Source organism: Stegostoma tigrinum, chromosome 19 (assembly GCF_030684315.1).
Source record: "Stegostoma tigrinum isolate sSteTig4 chromosome 19, sSteTig4.hap1, whole genome shotgun sequence".
Taxonomy (NCBI): domain Eukaryota; kingdom Metazoa; phylum Chordata; class Chondrichthyes; order Orectolobiformes; family Stegostomatidae; genus Stegostoma; species Stegostoma tigrinum.
In genome coordinates, this window is record NC_081372.1 from 5411920 (window position 1) to 5426827 (window position 14908).

Here is a 14908-nt window from a genome sequence, read left to right on the forward strand (position 1 = left end):
CCCTGTTCACCTGCAACTGTGTTGCCAAATTCCGAACGAATGCCATTTGTAGGTTCGCTGACAACACCACCGTGGTGGGATGGATATCTAAAAATGACAAGTCAAAATACAGAAGAGAGACAGAGGGCTTCGTTATGTGGCGCAATGAAAACAATCTGTCTCTTAACATGGACAAAGCTAAAGAACTGATCATCAACTTCAGAGAGAAGAAGAATGAGAACATGCCCCCATCTACATCAACAGAACTGAGGTCAAGAGGGCGAAGAGCATCAAGTACCTTGGAGGAATGACAACCAAGGACCAGCCCTGGACTTCCCACGTAGATTCGACAATCAAAAAGGGCACAACAACGCCTCTTCTTCCTCAGGCAACTCAGGAAATTTGGCATGTCCATAGTCCTTCGCCAACTTCTATTGAAGCACCACTGAAAGCATACTGTCCAGTACCATAACGGCCTGGTACAGCAACTGCTCTGCCCAGGACTGTAAGAAACTACTGAAGGTGATGCGCTCAGCCCAGACCATCATGGAAGGAAACCTTCTATCCATGGACTCTATTTACATGGCTTGCTGCTGTAAAAAGGCGGCCATCATTAAAGACTCATCACACCCTGGTGATGACCTCTTACAATCTCTTCCATCAGGCAGAATATATAGAAACCTGTGCGTGTGTTCAATCAGGTTCAGCAACAGGTTCTTTCCGGCTGTTATTGGACGGTTGAATGGATTCTAGCCTCAAATAATGTAACCTGCAATCTCACCTGGATGTCTCTAAGTCTTTTTGATCTATACATCCTTTGCTTGTTGTGATCTGTATCACTCATAAACAAAACTTTTCACCGTATTTCGGTGAATGTGACAATTAAAAAAAACCCAACAAGGTACAAGTCAAGTGCGTAATGAAATATTCCCCATTTGTCTAAATAGGTGCAGCTACATTAACACTCAGGAAACTCAACAGGCAGTCTGCTTGATTGGCATTCCATTCACCACCTCAAACATGCACTCCCTCCACAACCAGTGCACAATGGTAGCAGTGTGCAGAATCTTTATGGTACGATGCAATAACTCACCAAGGCTCCTTCAACAGCTTTTCAAACCCACAACATCCAACATCCAGAATAAAAACAAACACAGCTAGCGTTTAGGAACATCACCATCTGCAAACCCTCCTCCAAGTCGCACCATCCTGAGTTAGAACTTGTCACCCCTCACTGGGGCAGCGTACTGGAAATCAAGCCCTGCTAATCTCAGTTGTCACAAAACTTAAAAGATTCTTTAAAAGTGCACAGAATTTCCTAGTCTACTGTCTTTTAGACCCAGGTTAATAGAAACTTTGGAGCAGGCTTCTGTACTTAACAAGAACTACTATTTATTACAAATAAGTAGATTCTAGCTACAAATAAACAATTATGAAGCACTGACACAAGCTCTACCTCTCTTATAAAGGTCACCATATATATATAAACACAAAAAGGGGTGTATTATGCAGGGAGAAAGAATGGGAAGGCAGTTCAATGTACCCTGTCCACAGAGTTCGCTGAGATGACTCTTTCGGCTTGTCAGAGCTTGCTGCTCCTTTGATTTGATTTTATTATTGACACATACTGAGATACAATGAAAGTATGGGTTTGTGCACTTTACAGGCTAGGCATACCATACACAAGTACGTTAGGGTAACAGAATGGAATGCAGAATATAGTGTTATAGCTACAGAGAAGCTGCTGTTGAATCTGTTTTCAAGTGTTTTCAAACTTTTGTATCTTTTGACCTATGGAAGGGGGTGGAAGACAGTATAACCAGGGTGGGAGGGGTCTTTGACTATGTTGGCTACTTCCCTGAGGCAGATGGAGTCAATGGATGGAAGACTAGTTTGCATGATGGATTGGAGATAACAAAGTGTGGGGCTGGATGAACACAGCAGGCCAAGCAGCATCTTAGGAGCACAGAAGCTGATGTTTCGGGCCTAGACCCTTCATCAGAAATGGACCCTTTTCTGATGAAGGGTCTAGGCCCGAAACATCAGCTTCTGTGCTCCTAAGATGCTGCTTGGCCTGCTGTGTTCATCCAGCCCCACACTTTGTTATCTTGGATTCTCCAGCATCTGCAGTTCCCATTATCTGCGTGATGGATTGGGCTGTGTTCATAACTCGCTGTACTTTCTCGTGGTCTTGGGCAGAGCAGCTGTAATACCAAGCTGTGATGCATCTGGATAGGGTGCTTTCTTTGGCGCATTTCTAAAAATTGGTAAGAGTCATTGTGGATATGCCGAATTTCCTTAGCCTTCTGAAGGGATACAGGCATTTACTGTTTCCTTAACCATAGCTTCAATGTGGATGGACCAGGGCAGATTGTTGCTGATCTTAGAAACTTGAAGCTCTTGACCATCTTCACATCAGCACCAGTGATGTAGATACGGGTGGGCCCTTGACTCCACTTCTTGAAGGCAATAATTCGTTACTTTGTGTTGCTGACATTGATGGAGAAATTGTTATCTTTACACCATGTCACTAAGCTCGCTATTTCTTTCCTGTACTCTGTCTCATCACTGTTTAAGATCCAACCCACTACATTGGTGTCATCAGCAAACTTGTGAATGGGTCCGAGCAGAATTTGGCCACACAGTAGAGTGTGCAGCATAAGGAGAATAGTAAGGGGCTCAGTACATTGCCTGGCGGGGCACAGATGTTGAGGATTATTCTGAAGTAGTGCTGTCAATCTACATTGAGTCAGCGAGCGAGGAGGTCGAGGATCCAGCTGAAGAGAGGGTACCAGATTCCTCGGTCTTGGAGTTTGGTTGGAATTATTGGGTTGAAAGCGGAGCTATAGTCAATAAATATGACTCTGACATAGGTGTCCTTGTAATCCAGATGTTTCAGGGATGAGTGTAGGGCCAGGGAGATTATGTCTCCTGTAGACCCTGTTATGACAGTAGGCAAATTTTCAAGGATCAGAGCAGCTGGAGTTGATGTGTGCCATGACTAACCTCTCAAAGCATTTGGAGGTGATGAATGTCAGATTCACCAAGCGTTAGTCATGTAGGCACACTGCCTGATTTGCACTAGGATGATAGCGGTATTCTTGAAGCAGGTGGAAACCTCAGATTGGAGTAATGAGAGATTAAAGATATCAGCGAATACCACCCCCAGCTGGTCCGTGCAGGATCTGTATGCATGACTGGGGATTCCGTCTGGGCCAGTCCATTTCCATACGTTCACTCTCAAGATTGGGTGGCACAGTGGCTCAGTGATTAGCACCGCTGCATCACAGTGCCAGGGGCCCAGGATCGATTCCCCCCACAGGCGACTGCCTGTGTGGAGTATGCACGCTCTTTGCATGAGTTGGGCGCTCCGTTTTCCTCCCAAAATCCAAAGATGTGCAGGTTGGTAGATTGGTCATGTTAATTGCCCATACTGTTCAGGGATGTGTAGATTAGAGGGAGATGGGTCTGGATGGGATGCTCTGAGGGTCAGTGTGGACTTGTTGGGCAGAGGGGCCTAGTTCCACAGTAGGGATTCTATGATCTACTAAAGCAGATCTGACATCTGCGGTAGTGACTGTGGATACTGGTGCGCCCAAGGCTTTCGGTCAGGTGACATTATTTCACTGACTATTTGTTCAAAACAAGCATAGAATACATGCAGCTCACTGGGAAGGGATGCATTATTGCCAGGATTTCTACTTGACATTGTTTTGTAGCCCATTATATTGTGTAAGCCTTGCCACAATTGACAGTTGTTCGTCTGGTCAGGCTGAGACTCTAGTTTACTCTGGCATTGTCTCTTAGCAGCCCTAGTGGCTTTGGGAAGGTCGTAACTAGATTACCTTTTGAACTCAGGGTGACCTGACTTGAACACCTGGATCTCAGCAGGGAGTAGATGTCCTGGTTTATCCATGGTTAGCAGTTGGGGAAACACTCATTAATTTCTTTGGCATGCAGTCCTCTATGCGCTTATTGATAAAGTCTGTGATGATTGTGGCATACTCATTTAGTTTGGCCACCGAGTTCTTGAATACTCCACTGACCCTAAGCAGTCATGTTAGAGCTCGTCTGTTACCTTAGGCCAGCACTGTATGGCTTGATCTTCCTTCTTCAGATATTTTCACTTGTTTGCAGGAGCTCAGAGCAACTGATTCATCCTTAGAAAGCTTTAAAAACTGTCTTTTTTCAGTCGTCAGGTTTTTTATTACTGCAGAGGAAAGAACAGCACCTCCCTTTCTGGAGGTCTAATTATTTCTAACCAAGCAATCACACCCAAAAGATACAAACATACGTGGTAGCCATTTAGATGGCTGCTGGCTTGCCAGAGGCCTTTGTCATCAATAATTGGTCACCACTCCATGGACCAATCGGCTATTTGTTGCCAGCTGAATCTTCCTTTGGACACATCACCTAACTCCAGATCAAGTAGTGAATTTTGCCAAACTGATCAAACAAGCAGCAGTACAACAGCACTTACGATTACAGCCTGTAACCTGCATTTTTTTTTAGAAAGAAAAGCAGTAATCCTTTCCACAGACCTCGGTTTTATAAACAGTCCTCTTTCTATTTTAGTCCACAATCAGAAAATAAGTGCAAATGAAAAGGTATGTACTTTACAAACTATATAGTTTTCCTTCACTGTCACTGGCTGAAAGACCTGGAATACCTTCCCTATGAGCAGAGTAAGCATACCTACAACACAAAGATTGCAATGGTTTAAGAGCACAGATCACCACACCCTCTCAAGGGCAGTTAGGATTGGACTATAAATGTTGGCTTTGGCAGCAATGTTCTAATCCCATAAACAGGAAAAAAAAATGCAGCCACAATCATATAGAGATCGTCATAACAAATCCAGAATCAGAAACGTCAGTATTTTATATTTTGATCTGGGTGAAAAACTATAGATCTTTTCTAGTGGATAGGCGCAGGGGTGCAGAAAGAGTGATCAATCTATGCCTACTTGAGTAATCTATGTCACAAAGTAGTTGTAGATGAGTTAATGGATTTGGCAGAGTGACACAAGACAACCGACGTGCAAGACATACCATCACAGATCACTGGCAGGAGTAATATTAAGATGGAGGCATCAACATGGCGATATTGTCACTAGACTAGCAATCCAGCTGCCCATGTTGATGTTCTGGGAAAATGGATTTGAATTTCACCACGGCCAATGGTGAAATTTGAATTCAATTAGTAAATCTGGAATGAACGACAATGAAGAAAACATTGTTGATTGTTGTAAAAACCTATCTTGTTCACGAATGCCCTTGAGGGAAGCATAGTCAGTAGGACTGGCAGCATTTGTGGAGAGATTTTCAGTATTGCAGTATTTTGCTCTTATTATAGTCCTAAACTGGTTTTGCCAAAAAGTGATTACCAACTGCAGAAATGCAGTTGACTTAGCCATTCAGTTGCATCAAAATTGCCATGAAATTTAAGGAAAGGAACAAAACTGGGCAGCCCATGTGGCAACTAAGAATTGGCAACAATAGTAAACCCAGAACTGTCAACCCTGCAAAGTTTCTCTTGCTGATAATGTTAAGCCAGATTGGGAGAGCTGACTTTGATGTCCAAGGTCAAGAGGGGCACAATATAAGCAGTACTGAATGGGTTGGCCAAAACCTAAAGGACACATATCAAACTGAGCTTGTGGCAAAAGCTGAGGGGAAAAATCTACGTAATCCTGTCCTCGATAATTTACTAGCCACAGATACATCAATGTATGGCAGTATCAGTAGAAGTGATCATTAACTCTTTGAGGAGATGAAATTCCACAACATACTGAGGACACCTTTTGTCATGTTGTTTGGCATAACCACTGTGCTAAAAGGGATACATTTCAATGGATCTTAAAAAGTCAAAACTAGGCGTCCATGAGGTGCTGTTTACAGCAGCAGAATTGCATTTGGATGTACAGTGGTCACTGCATAATGTTCAGCACCATTTGTGACTCCTCAGATACTGAAGTAGTCCATGTATAAATGCAGCAACGATTGGGCAACATCCAGGCTAGGGCTGACAAATGACAAGTGATGTTGCGCCACACTGGTGGCAGACACTGACCACCTATAATCACTGAATCCCATACTATCAACAATCTGGGGGCTCCATCGCCCAGAAACTGAACTGGACTAGCCATATAAATAATGAGGCTATGAGAGTAGGTCGGAGTCTAGGAATCTTGCAGCTAATAACTCAAGTTATGACTGCCCAAGGCCTGTCCACTAGCCACAAGGCCTAATTAAGGAGTGTGATCAAATACTCCCCACTTATCTGGATGAGTGTGGCTCCAACAACTCTAAAGAAGTTTGACACCATATAGGACAAAGCAGCAAGTAGCATTAGTGTCAGGCAACGGCTGTCTCCAACAAGAGAGAATCAAACTATTTCTTCTTGACATTCAATGTCGCTAGATCTCCACTATCAAAATTCAGAGGGTTACCATTGACCAGAAACTGAAAATAGCCAAATAAATACCTTGGCTGCAAAGGCAGGTCAGAGGCTAGAAACTTCACAGTGAATAATTCACCTTCTGTCAACTCAATGCCTGTCTATAATCTAAGTACAGTCAGGAGTGGGATGGAAAACTCTGTACCTGCCTGGGTGTGTGCAGTTCCAACAACTCAACAAGTTGAACACCATCCAGGACAAATTAGCTAATCTGTAGCCCCATCCACCATCTTCAACATCAACTCCCATCATCACTGATACAGACTGGCAGCAAGGCACACCACCTATAGGATGCATTGCATTGATTTATTCATGTTGCTTTGACAGCACCTTTCAAACCAGTAATCTGTGCTATCTAGAAGGACAAGGCAACAGATCCATGAGATCATGTTGTTTGGAAATATTACTTCCAATTATAGTTCTCCTTGGTTTTGATTTTTAATAAACATGAAAATTTCCTTACATGGAATACTGGAAATATCAAATAAAGAAACAATTTGTGACGCAAGAAAATGGATTGATATCAGGCAGGTAATGTACCAGCATCATGACAGAGATTGATATTCATAAATTCTTTACAGACTACTTTGAATCAACATTTAAACATATTTGGCTTGAATTTCTTCTATTGTAAAGTGTAACTCCACCAGGGAACATAAGAATTACCAATGTTTGCAATAAAATGCTTTGTACTGATTACTCAAGGAGAAAAATAAGTATTGATACTCCAAAAGCAGTATACAATGGACAATACCATAGTTTATGTTTATGCGAGTGGAACAGATTTCTACTGAAGTAAGACAGAGTATTTTCTCTTATCTACGTCATCAGACAACTTTCTTACCTGACTTTGACTAGAGCTAGTACTGCCAGCTGGTGTACATGTATTTGGTGTATATAAAGGGTATGCAAACTGCAAAGCAGAAGGAGTTCCAGCCTTGCTCTTGACTAAGGTAGTACATTTGTTTTGTTGCGGATGGAGAGGTATCCCCATCAAATCCGAGGGATGCCGGATCAAAGCAACCAAACTACAGAACGATAAAGGCAAAACAGGTCATAAATACATCTGTATACTTTTATAGCATGTAGCTATACTGTCTAACACTAGGTATATAATGCTTCTGGTTCAAAAAAATGAACATTTCACATAATTTCACATTTATCCTGTATAAATAAACCAAGACAATGTCTTCAAACGGTGCAAACTTATTAACGTGATTAAAAAATATATTTGATGTGTTTATTTGTGCTATAATCTTTGTGACAAGTAAGAGCTAGATTAGAATAGTCATTCCACTAATTTAATTAAAATCACACGAATAAAAACCATACAAGTATCTTCCCAGAGTGCTGGAACACAGTTAATCTTGATTGAGTCTACAATTCAATGTATTTTCCTTAAACCAAGATCTTGAAAGAAACTAGAGTTCAGGGCAAAATTCATATACTATTTTTTAACTAACATATAATTTAGTTTGCAAATACAAATGGCAGTGCTTAACTAAATGACCGATAAATAAGAGCATAATAGAAAACAAAATTGATATAAGGTCAAGTTAAGAACACAAAGTCTCTCTTTAAGCACGGGATATGCACTTGGTACTTGAGCATTTATATTTATATTTAATTAGCTGTGTATTTTTTATCAAGTGATTACATTGCTCTTTTCCTGGAACAATATTCATCTTATATATAAAAACACTGCACTGACCGTACACTTGTTTAGAGGATCTAATTTGTTTGACGAGTTGTGCAAGCTGGTCTGTATTAATATTGTTCAAAATAATACCTAAAATAGTTAAGCACTTCTATTTTAAATAAGTTTTATTTATAAATGTTTGGTAAGGAAATTGAGTTCTGCAAATACAAAAAAAGTCTAATAAAGATTTATTGTTAGTGTCAGTAAATATTTATTGTGCTACTTCTTAACATGGAACTATAGAAGACAATAAACTATGTGACTGAAACCAATTTTATGAAGACTACCCATTTTCAATAATTAATTCTAATTCATCAGACTTAAATCTGTATATGAGCAAAACAATAGGAGTTTGTTATGGGCAGGTTTCATTGTAATTCTTAACGATTTTCTGAATTCCATGTAGATTGAATATTTCTATGTTGACTAGTTGAGAAACACACTTGTTAAATGTAACTCCAGAATCCTGTAGCTCCTGTCGATCCTGGTTTTCATTTTGGACTGCATTAAATCTGTCTTCAAGACGAACTCTGGGTCCAGTTTTACATCTTGGCTCTTGACCTGCCATTGAATTATCCCCTAAATTTTTCTCCTTGTCTGAATTACCTGCCATGTCCCTATTTTTCAGTGTTAATCCATTAGGTCGGGTAGTTTCTGCAGAAGAATTTTGTGAGAATTTCTCCACATTTGGCAAACTATTACTGCTGTTTACAGGTAATGGAGGGTCATTCAAAAGCATCATTTTTAACTCTTGGAAATCAATATGTCCTAAACATTGACTGTTACCCACATAGTGAGAATCTGAGGTTGGGTTCGTAGTACTTGTGACTGGGTACAGATTCTGGTTGGCAGAGCTGGCTGTTGAGTAAGGAACTTGATTAACTGAGCTGGTTGTCGGAAATGGAGTCTGGTTGTTAGAATTGGTAGACTGGTACAAAGTAGGATTCAAACGAGTCTCCAGTTCACCCTCCACTGGCTGGGACTCCATGTGAGAGTAAAGGATGTGCTGTAGTTGGGTGTATTCGACCTCACTCATGTCAACCAGGCTAAGATCAGAGTTAGTGAAATTCAGTCCTGGCTCTGTAAAAGGGCACTCGGGGGTACAAGTGGTTGGGGTTGGATCTGTGGATCTGGAATCATTAGATGGGGAATGGGGGGCCTCTGGTGCAGCCTCAGATGAAAGCATCATCAATTTAAAGTAATTGAATGTGATCTCGTCACATCTACAATAATTTAGGGCAACAAAACAAAAGGTGTCCTACACTTTGGCAATACAATCTTTATCCATCTGGAGACAAACAATATTCTCCTCACAATCTGAACCAAATTTACACAGAAAGAAAACATGAAAAAGTCACACTGTCCTGCTCTGAAACACAAGTTTTAAATTTACTTTAGAGAAAAAACAACACAATTCTTGGGGTAAGTGTCCCTTATTAAGACTATGGTGAACTCACACAAACGTCGTGCATCACCTCCAATGGTAACCAAACTGAGATCTCACTCTAATCAATGGTTCTGAACTTCAAATACCCTTAACAAAAAAAGTCAGCTCCTTCACAGTGGGAGAAGGGTCCAAACGATCCACGAGCCGAATGGGGATAAACCCCACAGCACGGCACGAGTTCACACCCACATATCCAGGAGCTGTTTAAAAATACAAAACCACTTCATCGCCCCCCGCTCCGAAGACTGCCTCCAAATCAATACAACATTTACAACTTGATCACCGGAGGGAAGAAACGACAACAGCCAGGAAAACAAGCCTACAAGGACTAGTTTGAACACATACACCCTGCTGGTTTTTGCCCCACTTTTTCATACACGCGCCCAAAAACACCTCCCTGCCCCCACCCCCTCCCGCAGACCGCGAGCTGCCAATCCACGGCACCGAACGCGCACCGCCCCTCCCCCACCCCCCGAAACACCCACAACAACCCTCACGCCGTTTGAAAAGGCGCTCAACCGCCGTCCGGCTCGCGCGCCCAGAAACCCCGCCCCGCCAAGCACCCAGCGCACGCCCCAACACGCGCTTAACCCCGCCCCCAACCTCACGTCCTCGCCCCACCCCTAAAACTCCAGGTCACGCCCCCAACACACCGGGACACGCCCCCACACCGCTAGGTCTCAGCCCACCCGCTGGTGACCACAGCCCTGGAACCGCCCTGGCTCCACCCTTCACGCTCTTGACCCCACCCATGTACGCGCGACCCGGCTCCTGGCTCTTTTCAACTGCCGCCCCTTCACGAATCGTTCCGTTCTCTTCGAAGGCCCACCTCCGATGAGACCTTCCCTTCTACACTCATTTCTGCTTCCAACTCTTCCTCCCACACCCTAGCCCTCCGTCACCTTGCCATCACGAGGCCCTGGCCCTGCCCCTTCCCTCTGTGGCCCGCATTCTAAATCCTGCCCCACCAATGACTGGCACTGTTGTATTTCGCGCATGCGTATTTCCTGTCTGAAGCGCGAGCGCTGAAGCAGGTCTCGTGAAATAGTCGGTGTTTTCCAAAATTAAACAGATCGTGCGTATTATATAATACATGAGGTAAAAATACTCACGTATTCGGTAAGCAGACTGCGAAAAGGAAGTATGTAAACCTGACTTTCCCGTTTGGATGTTTTTGGACCGGATCCCGCCCCGACATTTCGGAGTAAACAGCGGGTTTGATGCCCGTGTGACTGAGGGATTTATTGTAAAGTGTGTGAAGCTGGAGGAACACACTGTGTTATCTCAGACTCCAGCATCAGCAGTTCTTACACTCTCTGTGTAAAGTGTGTGCCTGAGGCACCCCTGGTCCTTGTAATGCTGATATGCCCAACACGAACCCTGATACAGAGATAATGGGAACTGCAGATGCTGGAGAATCCAAGATAATAAAATGTGAGGCTGGATGAACACAGCAGGCCCAGCAGCATCTCAGGAGCACAAAAGCTGACGTTTCGGGCCTAGACCCTTCATCAGAGAGGGGGATGGGGAGAGGGAACTGGAATAAATAGGGAGAGAGGGGGAGGCGGACTGAAGATGGAGAGAAAAGAAGATAGGTGGAGAGGAGAGTATAGGTGGGGAGGTAGGGAGGGGATAGGTCAGTCCAGGGAAGACGGACAGGTCAAGGAGGTGGGATGAGGTTAGTAGGTAGGAAATGGAGGTGTAGCTTGGGGTGGGAGGAAGGGATGGGTGAGAGGAAGAACAGGTTAGGGAGGCAGAGACAGGCTGGGCTGGTTTTGGGATGCAGTGGATGGAGGGGAAGAGCTGGGCTGGTTGTGTGGTGCAGTGGGGGGAGGGGACGAACTGGGCTGGTTTTAGGATGCGGTGGGGGAAGGGGAGATTTTGAAGCTGGTGAAGTCCACATTGATACCATTGGGCTGCAGGCTTCCCAAGCGGAATATGAATTGCTGTTCCTGCAACCTTCGGGTGGCATCATTGTGGCACTGCAGGAGGCCCATGAGGGACATGTCATCTAAAGAATGGGAGGGGGAGTGGAAATGGTTTGCGACTGGGAGGTGCAGTTGTTTGTTGCGAACCGAGCGGAGGTGTTCTGCAAAGTGGTCCCCAAGCCTCCGCTTGGTTTCCCCAATGTAGAGGAAGCCACAATGGGTACAATGGATACAGTATATCACATTGGCAGATGTGCAGGTGAACATCTGCTTAATGTGGAAAGTCATCTTGGGGCCTGGGATAGGGGTGAGGGAGGAGGTGTGGGGACAAGTGTAGCACTTCTTGCGGTTGCAGGGGAAGGTGCCGGGTGTGGTGGGGTTGGAGGGCAGTGTGGAGTGAACAGAGGTGTCACGGAGAGAGTGGTCTCTGGATGGCAGACGAGTGGGGATGGAAAAATGTCTTGGGTGGTGGGGTCGGATTATAGATGGCAGAAGTGTTGGAGGATGATGTGTTGTATTGGGAGGTTGGTGGGGTGGTGTGTGAGAACGAGGGGAATCCTCTTTGGGCGGTTGTGGCGGGGGCAGGGTGTGAGGGATGTGTTGTGGGAGACGCGGTCAAGGGCGTTCTCGACCACTGTGGGGGGAAAGTTGCGGTCCTTGAAGAACTTGGACATCTGGGATGTGCGGGAGTGGAATGCCTCATCGTGGGATGCCGATGTGGCGGAAGCGGAGGAATAGGGGATGGAATTTTTGCAGGAGGGTGGGTGGGAGGAGGTGTATTCTAGGTAGCTGTGGGAGTCAGTGGGCTTGAAATGGACATCAGTTACAAGCTGGTTACCTGAGATGGAGACTGAGAGGTCCAGGAAGGTGAGGGATGTGTTGGAGATGGCCCAGGTGAACTTGAGGTTGGGGTGGAAGGTGTTGGTGAAGTGGATGAACTGTTCGAGCTCCTCTGGGGAGCAAGAGGCGGCGCCCATACAGTCATCAATGTAGCGGAGGAAGACGTGGGATTTGGGGCCTGTGTAGGTGCAGAAGATGGACTGTTCCACGTAACCTACAAAGACGCAGGCATAGCTTGGGCCCATGCGGGTACCCATGGCCACCCCTTTTGTCTGTAGGAAGTGGGAGGAATCGAAAGAAAAGTTGTTGAGGGTGAGGACGAGTTCGGCTAGGTGGATGAGGGAGTTGGTGGAGGGGGATTGGTCGGGCCTACGGGACGGCGAGGGGGATTGGTCGGGCCTGCGGGACAGGAAGAAGCGGAGGGTCTGGAGGCCATCTGCATGAGGAATACAGGTGTATAGGGACTGGACATCCATGGTGAAAATGAGGTGTTGGGGGCCAGGGAATTGGAAGTTCTGGAGGAGGTGGAGGGCATGGGTGGTGTCATGGACGTATGTAGGGAGTTCCTGGACCAAAGGGGAGAAAATGGAGTCCAAATAGGTGGAGATGAGTTCGGTGGGGCAGGAGCAGGCTGAGACGATGGGTCGACCAGGGCAGGCAGGTTTGTGGATTTTGGGAAGGAGATAGAAACGGGCCGTGTGGGGTTGCACCTCCCAGTCGCGAACCATTTTAACTCGCCCTCCCATTCTTTAGATGACATGTCCATCATGGGCCTCCTGCAGGGTCACAATGATGCCACCCAAAGGTTGCAGGTACAGCAATTCATATTCCGCTTGGGAACCCTGCAGCCCGATGGTATCAATGTGGACGTCACAAGCTTCAAAATCTCCCCTTCCCCCACTGCATCCCAAAACCAACCCAGCTCATCCCCTCCCCCGACTGCATCCCAAAACTAGCCCAGCCTGTCTCTGCCTCCCTAACCTGTTCTTCCGCTCACCCATCCCTTCCTCCCACCTCAATCCGCACCTCCATTTCCTCCCTACTAACCTCATCCCACCTCCTTGACCTGTCCATCTTCCCTGGACTGATCTATGCCCTCCCTACCTCCCCACCTATACTCTCCTCTCCACCTATCTTGTTTTCTCTCCATCTTCGGTCCGCCTCCCCCTCTCTTCCTATTTATTCCAGAACCCTCTCCCCATTCTCCCTCTCTGATGAAGGGTCACGGCCCGAAACATCAGCTTTTGTGCTCCTGAGGTGCTGCTTGGCCTGCTGTGTTCATCCAGCTTCACACCTTATTAGCACGAACCCTGATACAGCTGCGTAAAACACCAATGAAGCCCTTTGGGCAGATTTTTGCCATTCAGTGCGACCTAACTCCCGAGTGAAGACGTCTGCACTATAGTCCCTTCATACCTTTAGATCACCAAAAAACAAACTGTCATTTCGTGTAGAATTCCAAACTTCCGACATCCCTCGCACGTGAATGCTTTTCCTAATGTCACTCAAGAAGGTTTGGCTTTAATGTTTGTACTATGTCTCCCAGTCCTAGACTCCCTCACCTGTGGAAAAAATTTCTGTCCATCAATCCTACTAGCTGTCATTAAGGTCTTGTAGAGCAGCTCTCACTTTGATACAGAGACAAGCTGAGACATTCTAATAAGGAAGGACAATTTAAATCTGTTGGTGGCATTACAGAAAAGTTATGCCAAAACAAGAGTTTATAAGTACTGCTAGTGTCCTGATATCTTAGCCCAAAGGGTTTTCCTACGTGTTTTGAGTGAGCCACAGCTGGAGCTGGAGTTTGCCCTTGTGCAGTAATCACAATCTCACACTATCTAGCAATGGTCACGGTGACTATGGTGTTGCTGCTGCCTCACAGCAGACTTGAGTTCAGTTCCAGCCATGGCCGACTGTCTGTGTGGAGTTTGCATCTTCGCTCTGTGTCTGTGTGGTTTTTTGCTGTGTACTCCAATTTCCTCTTGGTCCAAAGATATGCTGGGTTGTGGAGACAGAGCTGGGAGCTGGGTTTGGGTAGGAAGTTCTTTGGAGGGTTGGTGCAAACTCAATAGGCCGAATAGCCGCTTTGCACACCAGGGATTTGTATATTTCCTTGTCCTCAATTCTAGATTGTTCCAGTGGGGAAAATGTGTGTGAAGCTCAACAGCAAATAACTTTATTATAAAGTACCCAAACTAATTTGTTTTCCTTCTTTCTCCCCCTCCCCACCACCTTCAGATGTTGCGATAACTGCCTGCTTTTTAGGTATCAATCGTTTCTATTGGGTGGAGTTTTGCAGAGTTGCATGTGAAAAAAACTTAGAATTTAATTTCCATTCCTACTGTATTCCTAAGTGTACAGCTTGATGAATGGAATACTGGGGAAAATAGTAGAAGGGTCTAGGCCCGAAACGTCAGCTTTTGTGCTCCTGAGATGCTGCTTGGCCTGCTGTGTTCATCCAGCCTCACATTTTATTATCTTGGAATCTCCAGCATCTGCAGTTCCCATTATCTCAGATAACCATGACAGTTAGTTTTGATTGCTGCCATTTTGATT

At 45.1% G+C, this 14908-nt stretch overlaps 1 protein-coding gene across 1 annotated transcript in view; it reads right to left on the reverse strand.

The window, feature by feature from the left end:
• The window catches only part of LOC125461563 (transcription factor-like 5 protein), a 42160-nt gene extending 32219 nt beyond the window's left edge, over positions 1–9941 (reverse strand). The window contains exons 1-2 of the mRNA XM_048550483.2: positions 8581–9941; positions 7283–7466 (exon numbers count right to left, since the gene is read on the reverse strand). Coding sequence (XP_048406440.2) covers positions 7283–7466; positions 8581–9326 — 930 coding nt within the window. The 5' untranslated portion in view covers positions 9327–9941. The remainder of the gene's footprint in view (positions 1–7282; positions 7467–8580) is intronic.
• Between the last annotated feature and the right edge of the window lie 4967 nt (positions 9942–14908).